Consider the following 17538-nt stretch of genomic DNA (forward strand, 5'->3'; position numbering starts at 1 on the left):
CAGGTTAAAATGAAACAGTAAATAGTGATGCAGCCTAGTAAGGATAATAGGCAATATTAAAGTTCAGAGAAAGGGCAATCGCAGTAGGCTGGAATAATCAGGCTGCTTCATAGAGGAAGCAGGACATGACTTAAGCATGAAGGGGGCAAAATGGTGTCTAGGTTGGGGAAAGGACAGAAAGAAAAGCTCAGAATAAGGAAGAGGATTTTGCAGTGAGAAGAACCTCAGGGCAAATTGGGCTCCACTAGGGCTATGTGACCAATTATCTGAGCCTTCACTAAAGGCTCATTTATTAGACTAAGATGAAATTATTTACCTCATAGGTCTGTTTTGAGGATTTAATAAAATAAAAATATGAGAGCACTTATCATAATGCCTAGAATATAGTAAGTGCCAGGAAGAAAACTGATTATCTTTTGTCCTTTCCTACAGACTAGAGAATGATAATGATATGTTCTAGGGACAATGGATAAACAAACTTGAGTGTAGCCAAGTCTGTGTGAAGGGATAGGAAGAGGTCCTTTCAAATAGAGAAAGGGGACCAGGTTATGGACAGCCTTGGATACCAGGCCCAGAGGCTTAGACTCGATTCTGCATGCAGTGGGAAGGCTATGTAGGTTTTTGAGGCCATAAATGATATAAAGAAATTAGCATTTGGAAACATATAGGATGGATTGAGGGACAGCAAGATGAAAGGGGGAGAAATATCATTTTAATTTAAAGTGTGTATTTTTCTTTACATGTTTTACATAGCTTTAATAAACAGAGTCTCAGCCATGAGAGATTATAGAGGACCTGACTGCCGATACCTGAACTTCACTAAGGGAGAAGAGATATCTGTTTATGTTAAACTTGCAGGAGAAAGGGAAGATTTGTGGGCAGGAAGTGTAAGTAACTACTCTTAAAAATTGAATGCAGAATAAATGACCAACTTGCACAAAGATTCCTTCCTTTTCTTTTCTTTTTTTTGGAAACAGGGCCTGGCTCTGTCGCCCAGGCTGGAATGCAGTGGTGTGATCACAGCTCACTACAACTTCCAGCTTCCAACTCCTGAGCTCAAGCCATCCTCCCACCTCAGCCTCCTGAGTAGCTGGGACTACAGGTGTGTGTCACCACGCCCGGCTAATTTTTGTATTCTTGGTAGAGACAGCATTTCACTCTGTTGCCCAGGCTGGTCACAAACACCTGAGCTAAAGTAATCTGCCTGCTTCGGCCTCCCAAAGTGCCAGGATTACAGGTGTGAGCCACCGCACCCGCCCAAGGATACCTGCTTTTCATCTTTAAAGAAACGTTAAGAATTTCAAAACACTGTGTATATATTAAGAATCCTTAATGTATTTAAACAAACAAAAATGATCATGTTCAGTGGTGGTTCCAATATTTCTATAAAAGAGGCTTTTTGGGAAGGCAGTATGGTTGGGATGGAGAGCTAAGAGAATGCCTTGAATTTATTTTTACATAGCATGCATTGTTTTTAAAATTATATTTTTATATTTATTTGGAGGGACTTCATATTATGGGATGGCTAGGCAACCCCAGTCATTTCTTGGTGCTGCCAATGGTCAAGGTTTTTGTTTGTTTGTTTTTTGAGACAAAGTCTCGCTCTTGTTGCCCAGGCTGGAGTGCAGTGGCGCGATCTCTGCTAACTGCAACCTCTGCCTCCCAGGTTCAAGCAACTCTCCTGCCTCAGCCTCTCGAATAGCTGGGATTACAGGCGTGTGCCACCATGCCCGGCTGCTTTTTGTATTTCTAGCAGAGATGGAGTTTCACCATGTTGGTCAGGCTGGTCTCAAACTCCTGACCTCAGGTGATCCACCCGCCTTGGCCTTCCAAAGAGCTGGGATTACAGGCGTGAGCCACTGCGCCCTGCCAATGGTCAAGTTTTAAAGAGACTGCAAAGTTTTAGTTAATCAGATTCAAAGACATGTGTTTCTGAGCAAATGAAGGGCTGAGTTGTTATTGAAGAGATCCCCAGAAAGGCTGGTAGCTAGGGAAGCTAGGTGTACAAGTTTTTTTTTTTTTTGAGACAGAGTCTCTCTGTCACCCAGACTGGAGTGCAGTGGCACGATTTCAGCTCACTGCAACCTCTGCTTCCCGGGTTCAAGCTATTCTCGTGCCTCAGCCTTCCGAGTAGCTGGGATTACAGGTGTCTGCCACCACACCTGGCTAATTTTTGTATTTTTAGTAGTGACGGGGTTTCACCATGTTGGCCAGGCTGGTCTGGAACTCTTGACCTCAGGTGATCCACCTGCCTTGGCCTCCCAAAGGGCTGGGATTACAGGCGTGAGCCACTATGCCCGGCCCTAGGTGTATAAGTTTTTATATAAAAAAATAACAGCTTGGTCCAGGCTTGGTGGCTCATGCCTGTAATATCAGCACTTTGGGAAGCTAAAGTGGGCGGATCACTTGAGGCCGGGAGGTTGAGACCAGCTTGGACAACATGGCGAAACCTCATCTCTACTAAAAATATAAAAATTAGCCGGGTGTAGTAGTGCATGCCTGTAAAGCCAGTTACTTGAGAGGCTAAAGTGGGAGGATCGCTTGAGCCCAGAGGTAGAGGCTGCAGTGAACCATGATTGTACCACTGCACTCCAGCCTGGGTTACAAAGTGGACCCTGTCTCAAAAAAAAAAAAAAAACAACAAAACAAAACCCCAAAAAACAAAAAAACCTAGCTGATAGAGCTTTTTATTTGGCCCGAAGCTTTAGTATGCTGAAATTCCTAGAAGGTTAAATCATCTCTGAATATATAACATGGGAAAATTAATGATTAATACTTTCCATTGAAAAAAGGTTTATCTTTGATTGTATCATTATGGTTTATAATGAAAAGGTGCTATGATAAGTACTTTTACTCCCAAGCTGAACAAGCATGGTCGACTTGATACATATATCACTTCCATATTACATATGCACCAGACCTCTTTTTTTGTATAGCCTCTGTGGTCACTGTTTGAAGGAGCATATTTTATTTAAAAATTCTGCTTTTCCCATCAGGGGCTATAGGACTGGACTTCTGATTGTCACTGGCCAGAATTGCTTGTCTGGCCTCTGCAGTTCCCAACTTTCCCTACTGCTTCTGGTGCCTTTAAAATGCCAGTCTAAGGCCAGGTGTGGTGGCTCATGCCTATAATCCCAGTGCTTTGGGAAGCTGAGGCAGGAGGAACACTTGAGACCAAGAGTTCGAGACCAGCCTGGGCAGCATAGCAAGAATACACACACACACACACACACAAATTAGTGGGGTGTTGTGGTACATGTTTGTAGTCCTAGCTACTTCAGAGGCTGAGGGAGGCAGAGGCAGGAGGACAGCTTGAGCCTGGAAGTTAGAGGTTACAGTAAGCTATGATTGCACTGCTGCACTCCAGCCTGGGCAACAGAGCAAGACTCTGTCTCTATTAAAAAACAAAAACAAAAACAAAAAAAAATCTATATCTTGAATTCATTGGAGGCATCCAATGCAGCCATACAAAAACTGACATCTTAGGTGTCATAAAAGGCAAAGAAAGCATTCTTTATTTACTATACGTGAAAATAATGGTTCCACACAAAAGCAGTGTTTAATGTGTGCAGCCAGGGTGAAGTTTTAGGCACATTTAGTTTTGTGCATTTGATGTTTAGTTCATGCAGTTAGCTGTTTAAGGAACCACACTGTGGACCCACAGTCTGTCAGTTTCCAAATAGTTATGGCAACTGGAGAGCTGGACAAATCACAGTTGAGGTATAATGGTGCTGGATTAGAGGGCCAAAAGAAATATGTTCTTTAAAACTTTAACAGGGTTAGGAAATGCGCTGAGGGTGGATGGGTAAGCCTTCACCCTTGGGGCACAATCTGCCTGTGCTTGAACTGGGTTAAGAGGATCTCTGTTATCAAGGCAGCCCCAGAAAAGTAGAATGGAACCAAATCCTCCCTGAAGGACTTGTAGACCTTTACTATCATGATGAATCCATTTGTGGCCCTTCAGAGTTTAAACCGCCTGTCTGATTTCAACATCCTGAAAACATTGAATATGTCACTACTCCATCTAGCTTGGCTACCGCCGCCATTGCCTTGCCTTTTGATATCCCAGGTCTACTAGTGTAAATCTGCAGTTGACCTGGACAAGAAAGGTCGTTAAAGAACAGAAAAACGAATAAAATGAGTAAGTGGAACAGGTTTCCTTCTGAAGTTTGAAACAGTGACATTTTATGATTTGGCTCTTTGTTCCTTAAATAAATGCTCTTCTTTTGAATAACAAAAGAATATTATTTCACTCTTTTTTATATGGAAATTGATAGTCGAGTAATGTTTGCGATTCAGAGTAGATGAAAGCCAAGGACATGGGACAAAATTAGGTTCAATAATTATTATTGCTTTGATCGTTCTTCCTCGATAATCTTTGTTCTTCATTTTGACAGAAAGGAAAGGAGTTTGGATATTTTCCCAGAGATGCAGTCCAGATTGAAGAGGTGTTCATATCTGAGGAAATTCAGATGTCAACGAAAGTGAGTAAACTCATTCTCAGTTGTTAATTGAATTTAAAATTTCTTGGTTAAAACAGTTTTCCCAGGTATCAGTGCCTATTGGTTATGTACCTTTTATAGTAAATGCATAAAATAGTTGGCCTGAGAACTTACTCTAGGAATAGCTTGAATATTTGAATAAAATTAAGTAAGACAAATTAGGTGACAGTAAAAGATTTTGCTTTCTGAACAATTAACAGACAGGCAGTAGAGTGTAATTGTTAAGAGCATGGATTCTGGAGATGGACTGAGTTTAAAGTCTGACTCAACCACTTACAAGCTATGTGGCCTGGTATGCCTCAATTTCCTTATCTGTAAAATGGGGGTGCTGAGTATAATATAGTGCTACCTTACATATATTGAAGAATAAATGAGTATATGTAAAGTACATAGAACAGCACTAAATGCTCAGTGTTATATATTATTACTAATGCTATTGTCTTACTAAGATAAAAGTTTATTTTCCACCACACTCCTTAGTCTCATATCTGTACATCCTCTTTTGCTGTTGGAGTTTTTCATGAGCATGATAATGTTGGGCTTCAAGGGAATCAGGAGGTGACTTTTCAATTAATAAACTTGGTTAGCTCATTTAATTCAGATTCTGGGTTAAGCCAATTTACCTTAAATAAGGTCAGCGAGAAGTGAGTCTATCTAGTTAAACAAACTGCCTATTTTTTGGCTCTTTCCCATCACAAACTCTGGGATTAGCTGTCTATTTACTGTATAATAATTGGTCCTGTCAGTTCTATCTCTAAAATATATCTGGAGTATATTGTCTTCTCTTCAATTCCATTTTCGCCCTAATTCAAGGCACCATCATCTCTTGGCTGGAAAGCAGTGGTACAATCAAACTGTACTACAGCCCAGAATTTCTGGGGCTCAAGCAATCCTCCCGCCTCTGCCTCACCAATGGCTGGGACTACAGGTGTGCCAACACGAGCAGCTTCATCTATTGATTAGAATACTAAATAGCCTTCTAACTATACTTCTTGCCTATACTTTTGCCCTCTTTCAATCCATTCTCCAAACAGTAATGAATCTTGTAAAAACAAAAAATCTGATTATGTCATTCCTTTGGTTAAAGCCCTTTAGTGGCTTTTCACTGGACCTGGAATAAATCCCAGACTTCTTACCCTGGCTTCGCAGTCCCACATGATCTGCTCCTGCCTCCTTTGCTGACCCTGTCTCTGGTGCCACTCTCCCCTCACTCACCATGATCCTGGCTAATCTGGACTTTTGACTGTTCTTAGAACATGCCAGGCTCTTTCCCAGCCTGGGGACCCAAACAGGCTATTTCTTCTGGTTGGAATGCTTTCCCCAAATACTTCACTTGGCTAGTTCCTTCTTATCCATTAGGCCTGAGATTAAACATTAGTGCCTCCTAGGAAACTTTTGGAAGCAAAGGATATGTTTTAATATCTGGATTGTGGTGATGGCAACACAAGTGTATACATTTGTTCAAAAGCATACATTCATTATATGCAGTTTATGTATACCAATTATACCTCAATAAAACTGAAATGAAAGTATGCTGAGTTTGAAAATTAAAAATAAAAACCAGTGCCTTGGAGAGGCCTTCCATGATGATTCTAAAGGAATTATTGCTTCTTAATCACAGCTTTCTGTTTATTTCCTTCATAGCACTTATTGCATTTTTTTTTTTTGAGATGGAGTTTCGCCTCTTATTGCTCAGGCTGGAGTGCAATGGCATGATCTCTGCTCACTGCAACCTCCGCTTCCTGGGTTCAAGTGATTCTCCTGCCTCAGCCTTCCAAGTAGCTGGGATTACAGGCACCCACCACCAAGCCTGGCTATTTTTGTATTTTTAATAGAGATGGGGTTTCACCATGTTGGTCAGGCTGGTCTCAAACTCCTGACCTCAAGTGATCCACTTGCCTCGGCCTCACAAAGTGCTGGAATTACAGGTGTGAGCCACCACACCTGTCCTCATTTATTGCAATTTACAATTAGTTTTTTCTGTTGTTTACTGCAGAATCCCAGCACCTAGCACAGTGCCAGGCACAAAGTAGCACACAGATGCCTCAAATTCTTATGTCAAGTTCCCTGGGAAACAGATATTGAGATGAATCTTTGCATCCAAGAAGTTTGCTGGGTAGTACTCTTGGGAATAGCACCTGTGAAGAACAAAAGAAAAAGCGGGACTTGGCTGGGCATTGTGGCTCACATCTGTAATCCCAGCACTTTGGGAGGCTGAGATGGGCGGATCACTTGAGGTCAGGAGTTCAAGACCAGCCTGACTAACATGGTGAAACCCCGTCTCTACTAAAAATACAAAAATTAGCTGGGTGTGGTGGTGCACGCCTGTAATCCCAGCTACTTGGGAGGCTGAGGCAGGAGAATTGCTTGAACCCGGAAGGCGGAGGTTACAGTGAGCCAAGATTGCTCCACTGCACTCCAGCCTGGGTGACAGAGTGAAACTTTGTCTCAAAAAAAAAAAAAGAAGACAAAGAAAAAAGAAGCATGACCAGGCAGACAGAGAAGTCAAATTGTGATGTAGTTGCAGTGAAGGTCTCAGTTGATTTCCTAAGGAGCTCTGGAGCTGCAATGGCCCTTTGGAGTTGTCTTTAATAGAGAGAGAGGCAAGACGATTTGGGCCTTTTATCCCCACATTTCTCATTGTATCTGGGGTACTGTAACTTTGGGCTGGGATATGGGAGTATTTACTAGAGACAGTTACTATTCTAAACACTTGACTCATTTAATCCTCATGACACCTCGGTAAAATAGGTACTGTCAGTTTCCCTGGAGGATTCAAGGAGGAAATTTCCCTCTGAAAGTCAGATGAAAAGTCAACTTGCAAAAGGAAGATTAATAAGTGAAAAGGCATACAAATTTATTTGATCACAATTTTACGTGACACACGAAACTTCAGAATCAAGAACCAGGCTGGGGGTGGTGGCTCATGCCTGTAATCCCAGCAGTTTGGGAGGCCAAGGCAGGTGGATCATCTGAGGTCAGGAGTTTGAGACCAGCCTGACCAATACGGTGAAACCACGTCTTTACTAAGAATACAAAAATCAGCCAGGTGTGGTGGCGTGCGCCTGTTTTCCCAGCTACTTGGGAGGCTGAGACAGGAGAATTGCTTGAACCCGGGAGGCAGAGGTTGCAGTGAGTGGAGATCATGCCACTGCACTCCAGACTGGGCGACAGAACGAGACTCCATCTCAAAAAACAAACAGAAAAAAGAATGAAGACCCGAAGATACAGAGGAAACTGTCCATTTTTATGCTTAGCTTCAATAAAGTATGGATAGCCCTGTAGAGATATGACTGAACAAAAAGGGTATGATCTAATGCAGTAGACTGAGTGGGGGAACCCAGAAAAGCCTGTCTGTCTGGATTCTTCTTGGCTTTGCTGAGCATGCATTGCATCTTTCTGGCTATAGGGCAGGGCCTTCCCTGGAATGGGGGTCTTACGCCCTACAATCAAACAAGGTAGGTCAGATAATTTATAAATAGCTTTGCATAGAAAAGAGGAGGAAAAATTAGAGTAATAATTTTAGATTATATGGCTGGCTTTGGAGAAAAGGGGTTCTGGTTTCTATGACCTGCCTTGGGAAAGAGGGATTCTACTTTCTATGACTAGCCTCAGGGGAAAATGAGACTGAGAGGTGGAGAATAGGAGAAGGTCAGAAAATAATTTTGCTTCTGATGCCTTCATTTCAGGGGTATTTCTGAGCCCCAACATCCCCATCTTACAGATGAAGGAGATTGAGGCATAGAAAGATCATAAAATTCACCCAAGTTCACAGAGGTAGTAGATGGCAGGGTTGGGCATTGAAGCCAAAGGGTTTGACTCCAGAGTCTGTTCTTAATCATGTACTAGACTGCAGTGCCAAGTATATATTTTAAAATTGCAATTCTGAAGCTTATTCTTTAAAAAACCTAAACTTTATTCTCATTTCCTAATGGTAATATCCAAAGGCAGCACACATCACTATTTCTAACATTCAGATTAAAAAAAAAAGTCTTCATCATGTTTCTTCTTAACGATTTGGTGGTTCTGTGAGATGAGCAAGTAGATCCTCACTTCCATTGGCTGTATGCAATATCTCAATAAATGAAGTCAAATTGTTTTAGTGCAACTTTTCTTTTTTTTTTAAAACAGGTCTCACTCTGTCACCAAGGCTGGAGTGCAGTGGTGCAATTATAGTCCACTGGAGCCTCAACCTCCCAGGCTCAAGTGATCTTCCCACCTCAGCCTCCAGAGTAGCTGGGACTACAGTGCATGCCACTATGCCTGGCTAATTTTTGTATTTTTTTGTAGAGACAGGGGTTCTCCATGTTGCCCAGGCTGGGTATAAACTCCTGGGCTCAAGCAGTCTGCCCACCTCAGCCTCCCCAAGCACTGGGATTACAGGCATGGGCCACCGCACCTAGCTAACCTTTTTTTTTTTTTTTTTTTTTAAAGACAGGATCTTGCCCTGTTGCTTAGGCTGGAATGAAGTGGTGCAATCATGGCTCACTGCAGCTTGACCTCCTGGGCTCAAGCGGTCCTCCTGCCTTGGCCTCCCAAAGTGCTGGAATTACAGGTATAAGCCACTGTGTCCAGCCTTTTGGTGCAACTTTTAACAAGGTTTTCATGCTTTAGAGCAGAGGTGTCCAATCTTTCGGTTTCCCTGGGCCACCCTAGAAGAAGAAGAATTAATTGTCTTGTGCCACACATAAAATACACTAATATAGCTGATGAGCTAAAAAGAGATATTGCAAAAAAAAATCCCATAGTATTTTTTAAAAGTTTATGAATTTTTGTTGGGCCACATTCAAAGCCATCCTGGGCTGCATGCAGCCTGTAAGCTGTAGGTTGGACAAGCTTGCTTTAGAGTCTCTGGTCTGTCTGAGCTATAACCATATGCTGTGAAATTCCCCTCTTAGTCAATGTTGTGCTGCTATAACAGAATACCAGAGACTGGATACCTTACAAAGAAAATAAATTTATTTCTCACAGTTCTGAAGGCTGAGAAGTCTTCTTGATGCAACATCTCATACTGGAAGGCAAGATGGGGAGAAAGGGAGAGAGAGAGAGCAAGACAGGCGCTGAACTGGTGGTCCTTTTATAAGGGAACCCACTCCTGTGATAACAAGCCCGCTCATGCAGTAATGGCATTAATCCCACCCATTCTGCCCTTATGGACTGATCACCTCTCACCAGGCCTCACCTGTCAACAATATTGCATTTGGGATTAAGTTTCCAATATATGGTTTTTGGGGACACAGTCAAACCATAGAACCCTACCTCAAATCAAGGCAAACACACATGTGTTCAGTCAGTGTGTTCTTAGGAGGTACAAGATTTTGTGGATATGCATGCCTTTTCATCAGATTTTGTTTGCAGAATACACTGAAAGCATTGATTGCCTCTGCTTCTCAAAAATTTCAATTATTTTTAAAATTATTTATTTATTTATTTATTTATTTTGAGACAGAGTCTCACTCTGTCACCCAAGCTGAAATGCACTGGTGCGATCTTGGCTCACTGCAACCTCTGCCTCCTGGGTTCAAGCAATTCTCCTGCCTCAGCCTCCTGAGTAGCTGGGACTACAGGCGCCATCACCATGCCTGGCTAATTTTTGTATTTTTTAGTAGAGATGGGTTTCGCCATGTTGGCCAGGCTGGTCTCGAACTCCTAAGCTCAGGCAATCCACCCGCCTGAGCCTCCCTAAGTGCTGGGATTACAGGCGTGAGCCACCATACCTGGCCCCAAAATTCCAACTATTTAATAACAAATAAATCATAATGGGCCTGGGGCAGTGGCTCACATCTGTAATCCCAGTGCTTTGGAAAGCTGAGGCAGGATGAATGCTTGAGGCCAGAAGTTCAAGTTCAGCCTGGGCAACATAGCGAGACTCTATCTTCACAATTTTTAAAAATTAGCTGGGTATAGTAACAGCTACTTGGGAGGCTGAGGAGGGAGGATTGTTTGAATCCTGGAGTTCAAGCAAGCTGTGAGCTCTGCTCCAGCCTGGGCAGCAGAGCAAGACCCTGTCTCTAAAAACAAACAAAGAAACAAAAAACCATAATGTAAAAGGTTTTTCATTTAGGTTTACATAATTAGCCTTGAAGTCAGTTGTGATACAAGTGTTTGAATTTTTGCTCTGCTGTTGAGCTAGTCATGTGTCTTGGGAATATCACAATCATCCATTTTAAATGACTCAGGGAGAAACAAGGAGCTCTAGTACATTCATGTTAATCATATATATATTTTTTCCTTTTAGGAATCTGACTTTCTTTGTCTTCTTGGAGTAAGTTACACATTTGACAATGAAGATAGTGAATTAAACGGTGATTATGGTGAAAATATATATCCTTATGAAGAAGATAAAGATGAAAAATCTAGTATATATGAAAGTGATTTTCAGATAGAACCTGGATTTTATGCAACTTATGAAAGTACTTTGTTTGAAGACCAAGTTCCAGCATTAGAGGCTCCTGAAGATATCGGAAGTACCAGTGAATCAAAAGACTGGGAAGAAGTAGTTGTTGAAAGTATGGAACAGGATCGTATTCCAGAAGTGCATGTCCCACCATCTTCAGCTGTGTCTGGAGTCAAAGAATGGTTTGGATTGGGAGGAGAACAAGCTGAAGAGAAGGCTTTTGAATCAGTTATTGAACCTGTACAAGAAAGCTCATTTCGGAGTAGAAAAATAGCAGTGGAAGATGAGAATGACCTAGAGGAATTAAATAATGGTGAGCCTCAAACAGAACATCAGCAAGAATCTGAATCAGAAATTGATTCAGTGCCAAAGACACAGTCTGAACTAGCATCTGAGTCAGAGCACATTCCCAAACCTCAATCCACTGGTTGGTTTGGTGGAGGATTTACAAGTTATTTAGGTTTTGGAGATGAGGATACAGGGCTTGAATTAATAGCTGAAGAAAGCAATCCACCACTACAAGATTTTCCCAATTCCATATCATCTGATAAAGAAGCCACAGTTCCATGTACAGAAATATTAACAGAAAAAAAAGACACAATCACTAATGATAGCTTGAGTCTCAAGCCAAGTTGGTTTGATTTTGGTTTTGCTATACTAGGCTTTGCATATGCCAAGGAAGATAAAATTATGTTAGATGACAGGAAAAATGAAGAAGATGGTGGGGCAGATGAACATGAACATCCTCTAACAAGTGAATTAGACCCTGAAAAAGAACAAGAAATAGAAATGATAAAAATTATAGAAACAGAAGATCAAATAGACAAGAAACCAGTCTCAGAAAAAACAGACGAATCTGATACTATACCATATTTGAAAAAGTTCTTGTATAATTTTGACAACCCTTGGAACTTCCAGAACATTCCAAAGGAAACAGAATTGCCATTTCCCAAACAGATACTGGATCAAAATAATGTAATTGAAAATGAAGAAACTGAAGAATTTTCCATTGATAATTATCCCACAGATAATACAAAAGTTATGATATTCAAAAGTTCATACAGTCTGTCAGGTTGGTATGAAAATATTTACATTAGAATTTATTTTATTTTTAAACATAATTTATTTTTATAAGTGCAAATCAGATGAAAAAGTCCAGGAATCCACGTTTTTCAGAATTCTTAGCTCTTTCATCAATTTCCAGTTTACTCTGGAATTTAGATCTTAATATTATAAAATAAAATCTCAACAGAAAAACAATGATTGGAGATCTAAAGATGCTCCAAGAAAATCTTAAAGTATTTTACAATAAATTTTAATTTTTATCAGAATATTGTATGTAAATAGTTTAAAATTTGAAATAGTGCTAAGGCATTTTTTTTTTGACAAAAGCAATTTCTGTTCTCTCCATCTACCTCCACTCCCACTGCTTTCCCAGAGACAGTAATTTTCTTTTTTTGTTTTTAAAGCAGTATCTTTTTAGTATTTAAGAGTTTTCTAAATAGAATCTTTATACTGTCCTGCTTTGATTATCCTATTTTAGATAATGTCTATTGATTTGCTATTCTGGTAGGTGTGGATTTTCTCATTCACATTCGCTTTTTAGCCCAATAACACCTTCCCAATACAACTATATTTGAACGATTTTCTTAGAAACCTAAGCTAAGGGAAACTTTTTTTTTTTTTTCAGACAGCGTCTCACTTTATCGTCTAAGCTGGAGTGCGGTGGCATGATCTCAGGTCACCGCAGCCTCGACCTCCTGGGCTCATGCAATTCTCTCACCTTAGCCTCCCAAGTAGCTGGGACTATGGCCACGTGCCAACACAGCCGCTAATTTTTGTATTTTTTGTAGAGACGGGGTTTCACTATGTTGTCCATGGTGGTCTTGAACTCCTGAGCTCAAGCGATCTGCCCCACTCAGCCGCCCAAACTGCTAGGATTACAGGTGTGAGCCATCGTGCCTGGCCAGCTAAAGGAAAGTTTAATTAAATAGTTTTGATTATTAAATTAGATCTTATTCTAGGTCTGCAGTTTTGTTTTCCCTAAGAAGAACTAGGATAACAAGAGTTTTCTTTTGTTTTTGTTTTGAGACAAGGTTTCACTCTGTCACCTACGCTGGAGTGCAGTGGTGCGATCACAGTTCACTGCAGCCTCAATCTCCAGGGCTCAATCTATCCCTCGACCTCAGCCTCCTGAGTAGCTGGGACTACAAGTGTGCACCATTACACCCAGCTAATTTATTTTTATATGTCGTGGAGATGGGGTCTCCTTATGTTGTCCAGGCTGGTCCCAACTCCTAGGCTCAAGGGATCCTCCCACTTCAGCCTCTCAAAGTGCTGGGAATACAGGCTCAAGGGATCCTCCGACTTCAGCCTCTCAAAGTGCTGGGAATACAGGCATGAGCTACCGTGCCCAGCTGATAACAAGGGTTTTCTTTAAGTTTCAAGGTAATAAGAAAACTCAAGCAAAAAAAAAAAAGGGAAAAAGTTTTCAACTTTCTCCCTCAAGTCCCTGAATTCTGAGAGTTCAACAGTGGGCAACAGAATATAAGATAATACTTTCAGATCTAGATGTCCAGGTATCTAGCAACTTCTATGATTAAAAACATGTGGATGGTATTTTAAGTAGAAAACTTTATGACTTTCCGACATCTCCATCCTTATGACTCTATGATGGACAGAATATAAATGCAGCAAATATTGACCAATAATACAAAAACAAACCCTAGAATGACAGAAAACCTTTTACAGGAAGAGGGCAACAAACTCAGAAGGAAACACATTTCCATTAGAACCAGGTGATTTTTTTGAATTTCCAGAACTATACGTAATACCTTAACATTCCCTAAAATGTGAGCTCTCTACTCAACATCCTCAACCAACATATAGATATTTAGATTCTAACCCTTTTCCAAATGAGAAAGGTGTAGGCGTGATGCTTTTTATGACTAAAAAGCTTAGAGACCTTTTTAGGTTGTTAAAGGCTAATTAAAAGGTAAATTCTCTTGTTCTAAACTTGTTAGATCCTAAAGGAATATTTATGAAAAGGCAGATCACAGTAATTAGAAGGAAGACAGACTACAACCAAACAATATTAGATCCAGAAATCCAGATGATTCCAAAGATTGATATATAAAAATATTTTAGAGCACAATCATAGAAACTCAAGGAATACAAAAGGAGTTCACAAAAAAATCACTTTCGTACATTTTATTTAGCTGGGAGTGTTGGTGTGATCCTATAGTCCCAGCTACTTGGGAGGCTGAGGTGGGAAATCGCTTGAGCCTAGGAGTTCGAGGCCAGCCTGGGCAACACAGTGACACTTTTTCTCTAAAGAAAATATTGGCGGGGTGTGGTGGCTCATGCCTGTAATCCCAGCACGTTGAGAGGCCGAGGCAGGCAGATTACTTGAAGTCAGGAGTTCGAGACCAGCCTAGCCAACATGATGAAACCCTGTCTCTACTAAAAATACAAAAATTAGCTGGGCGTGGTGGTGTGCCCCTGTAATCCCAGCTACTTGGGAGGCTGAGGCATGAGAATCACTGGACCCCAGGAGGCGGAGGTTGCAGCGAGCTGAAATTGCGCCACTGCACTCCAGCCTGGGCAATAGAGTGAGACTCAGTCTCAAAAAAAAAAAATGCATATATATATATATATTTAAAATTTATCATTTTATATAGAGATACTGGAAGAATTTCTAAAATTGGTAAATAGTTAAATGACAATAGGATGTTCCTGCAATTTTAACTAGTTTTGAGGAACTTTTATGAAAATATTCAGAAATTCTTTTAAATTTCAGAAAAAAAGACGTCATTTATTAACAAAGTGGGTTATTCCAAAACACTACAATATTAAATAAAAATTGGATGAAAAGCAACACGAGATCATGCAAAAATTTGTTTTTAAAAAAGCATCCTAAAAGAGAGATTTCTATAAAGCCACAGGCCCTATATTCTGGATATTAGAGAAAGAGTTAAACAGCCAATCTTTTCAGATTCCAACAACTCTTTCAGGGAATAACAAATGAAAACTTGCTGTAATTATTGTGCATAAGCAAGATGAATCACTGATCTTGAATCTCTGTGAAAGGCTCAGACTTGAGATAACCACATTTATAGAAAACTAACATATTGATTTAGGAATTTACAAAATGGGTAAACTAGGGAATGGTTATTTATATTACAATGTGCATAACGATTTTACAAAAGGATTCCAATTGTGCATACTTAAATAATAAGTCTCCCCAGTACAGTTAAATATTAAAAATTATTATTTTATTTGACTTAAAATTCTGCTAATAAGCAATGATAAAAGCATATCTGTATTTAATATAAATCTTAAAGCTTAGGTTTAAATGTGTAAATAATATCTAAAAATATAATTAAATATGAAAATAGTATAGGGAATATTCATTTTTCTTATATATTTATTTCAAATGCAGTTTAAAACAGTATTTTAAAATAATCAATATAGCTACATATAAATTTGAGTATAATTATTGAATAATCCTTTTTTTCTTATAGCATAAAACATTATTGTAGATCACTACTTGAGTCCTGTATGTACAATAATCCCTTTGAATACAGACCCCTGATTTGTATGCTCTTGTTAAGTATTATCATCCACAGGTGCTATTACTAAATTACTGGTATGTGTTTGCTCAATTGGGACTTTCATCTTTTAAACAATGATAAATAAATGAAAGTGTCAAAGTGCTATGTTAAGACTCATAAGCTCAAAGAGCAAAATTAGACATTGAACAATTCACTTACTACTCTTTATTATTGTTTTTCAGGACCACACTGATACTTTTTTTAAGATATTACACCTTCTGTTTAACAAATGCATACATAGCAGGAATGAAATCTGAAGGGAATCTATGTGCTGCCTTATTCTTAGTCATATATACTATATATGTACATATATAGTACAACAGAATTGTTGACAGTTATGTTAGTTTTAGGGTTTTTTAAAAGTAATTTTTAGGACAAAAAGGCACGTAGAGAATAGAATTATATATAGCTTTTGTAATTCTTCCTTGGCTGAGGAATAAAGAAAAGGCTATGTAGTAGGCTGAATAAAAGCCCCCTAAAAGATGTCTATATCTTAACCCCCAGACCCTGAGAATATGTTACTTTACATGGTGGAAAGGACCTTGCAGATGTGATTAGGGATCTTGAAATGGAGAGATTATCCTTGTGTGTCTAATATAATTACAAGGCTACTTATAAGAGGAAGGCAGGGGTATCAGAGTAAGACAGACAGAGATTAGAAGATGCTACACTGCTGGCTTTGAAAATGGAGGATGGGGCCATGAGTCAAGGAATGCAGGAGGCCTCCAGAAAGCAGAAAAAGCAAGGAAATAGATTCTGCCCTAGAGCCTCCTGAAGGAATGCAGCCTTGACAACTTTAACACCTTGGTTTTAGAATTTCTGACTTCCAGAACTCTAAGAGGATACATTTGCATTGTTTAAACCACCAAGTTTTGGTAATTTATCTTACTAGCAATAGGAACTAATACAGGATACAATTTATGTTTTAGTGTGTCCTTTCTTTAACGAAGTATCATAATGACCCACAAAAGTTCAGAAAAATGACCTGCCTAGAAAACAAAAGGGGAGCCCTCAACAAAGCAAGTATTTTGGAAAAACACATTTCTTTTTATTTATTTGTAGATATGGTCTCTAACATAGAGTTACCTACGAGAATTCACGAAGAAGTATATTTTGAACCCTCATCTTCTAAAGATAGTGATGAAAATTCAAAACCATCAGTAGACACCGAAGGGCCTGCTCTGGTGGAGATAGACAGATCTGTGGAAAATACCCTGCTAAATAGTCAGATGGTTTCAACTGATAACTCTTTGTCTTCTCAAAATTATATTTCTCAGAAAGGTAAGAAACAGGTTATTTATTCTCTAATGCATCAATTAAGGAAGAAATTAGAATCAGAAGTTATATAATATCATGCTAACATATTTTTATTTATAAATCAACAGAAGATGCTTCTGAGTTTCAGATTCTGAAATACTTATTCCAAATTGATGTTTATGATTTCATGAATTCTGCATTTTCACCAATTGTAATTCTTACAGAAAGGGTAAGTTTTTGCCTTTTAAACCTTTTGCAATAATTTTACCTATTTTGCTAAATATAAGAGTGGCTACAAAATATGTTTGAATGAATCCTCCCTGTTTAATGTTTATATAATGTTTCTCTTTCCGTGACATCTTACCTGTAAGATTTCTCTTTATATGAATGTTTTGTCAAATGGATATTGATTTTTAAAAACATTTCCCTAAGTTTTGTTGATGTTGATCTTGAGCGGTGTTTGCTTTTTACTCCACCCTCCCCATTTTTCAAATTAGGGAAAGTTAGGTACTAAATAAGTTAACTCAGGAATAATAGGAACTAGAGCTGGGTGTGGTGGTGTGTGCCTGGAGTTCCCACTACTTAGGAGGCTGAGGCAGGAGGATCCTTTTACTGAATGTAACAAGGAGAATAAAAGGGAAGAGTGAGCCCAAGGGTTTGAGACCAGTCTGGGCAACATAGCTAGACCTTATCTCTTAAAAAAGAAAAAAAAAAAAAAAACTAAACGAAAAAAACTGAAAATGAAAAGCAACTTGTTTGTATTCAATTG

The 17538-nt window shown here is 39.4% G+C and overlaps 1 protein-coding gene across 10 annotated transcripts in view; it reads left to right on the plus strand.

The window, feature by feature from the left end:
• Positions 1-17538, plus strand: part of MIA2 (MIA SH3 domain ER export factor 2) — a 114861-nt gene that overhangs the window by 2306 nt on the left and 95017 nt on the right. For 9 of the 10 annotated variants that reach the window (XM_009427730.5, XM_063792866.1, XM_063792870.1 and 6 more), the window contains exons 2-6: positions 754-887; positions 4398-4484; positions 10741-11971; positions 16575-16793; positions 16898-16998. In XM_009427730.5, coding sequence (XP_009426005.1) covers positions 754-887; positions 4398-4484; positions 10741-11971; positions 16575-16793; positions 16898-16998 — 1772 coding nt within the window. The remainder of the gene's footprint in view (positions 1-753; positions 888-4397; positions 4485-10740; positions 11972-16574; positions 16794-16897; positions 16999-17538) is intronic. The other variant, XM_063792872.1, reaches the window with a different exon arrangement.

Source organism: Pan troglodytes, chromosome 15 (genome assembly GCF_028858775.2).
Source record: "Pan troglodytes isolate AG18354 chromosome 15, NHGRI_mPanTro3-v2.0_pri, whole genome shotgun sequence".
In the NCBI taxonomy this organism is placed as follows: Eukaryota; Metazoa; Chordata; class Mammalia; order Primates; family Hominidae; genus Pan; species Pan troglodytes.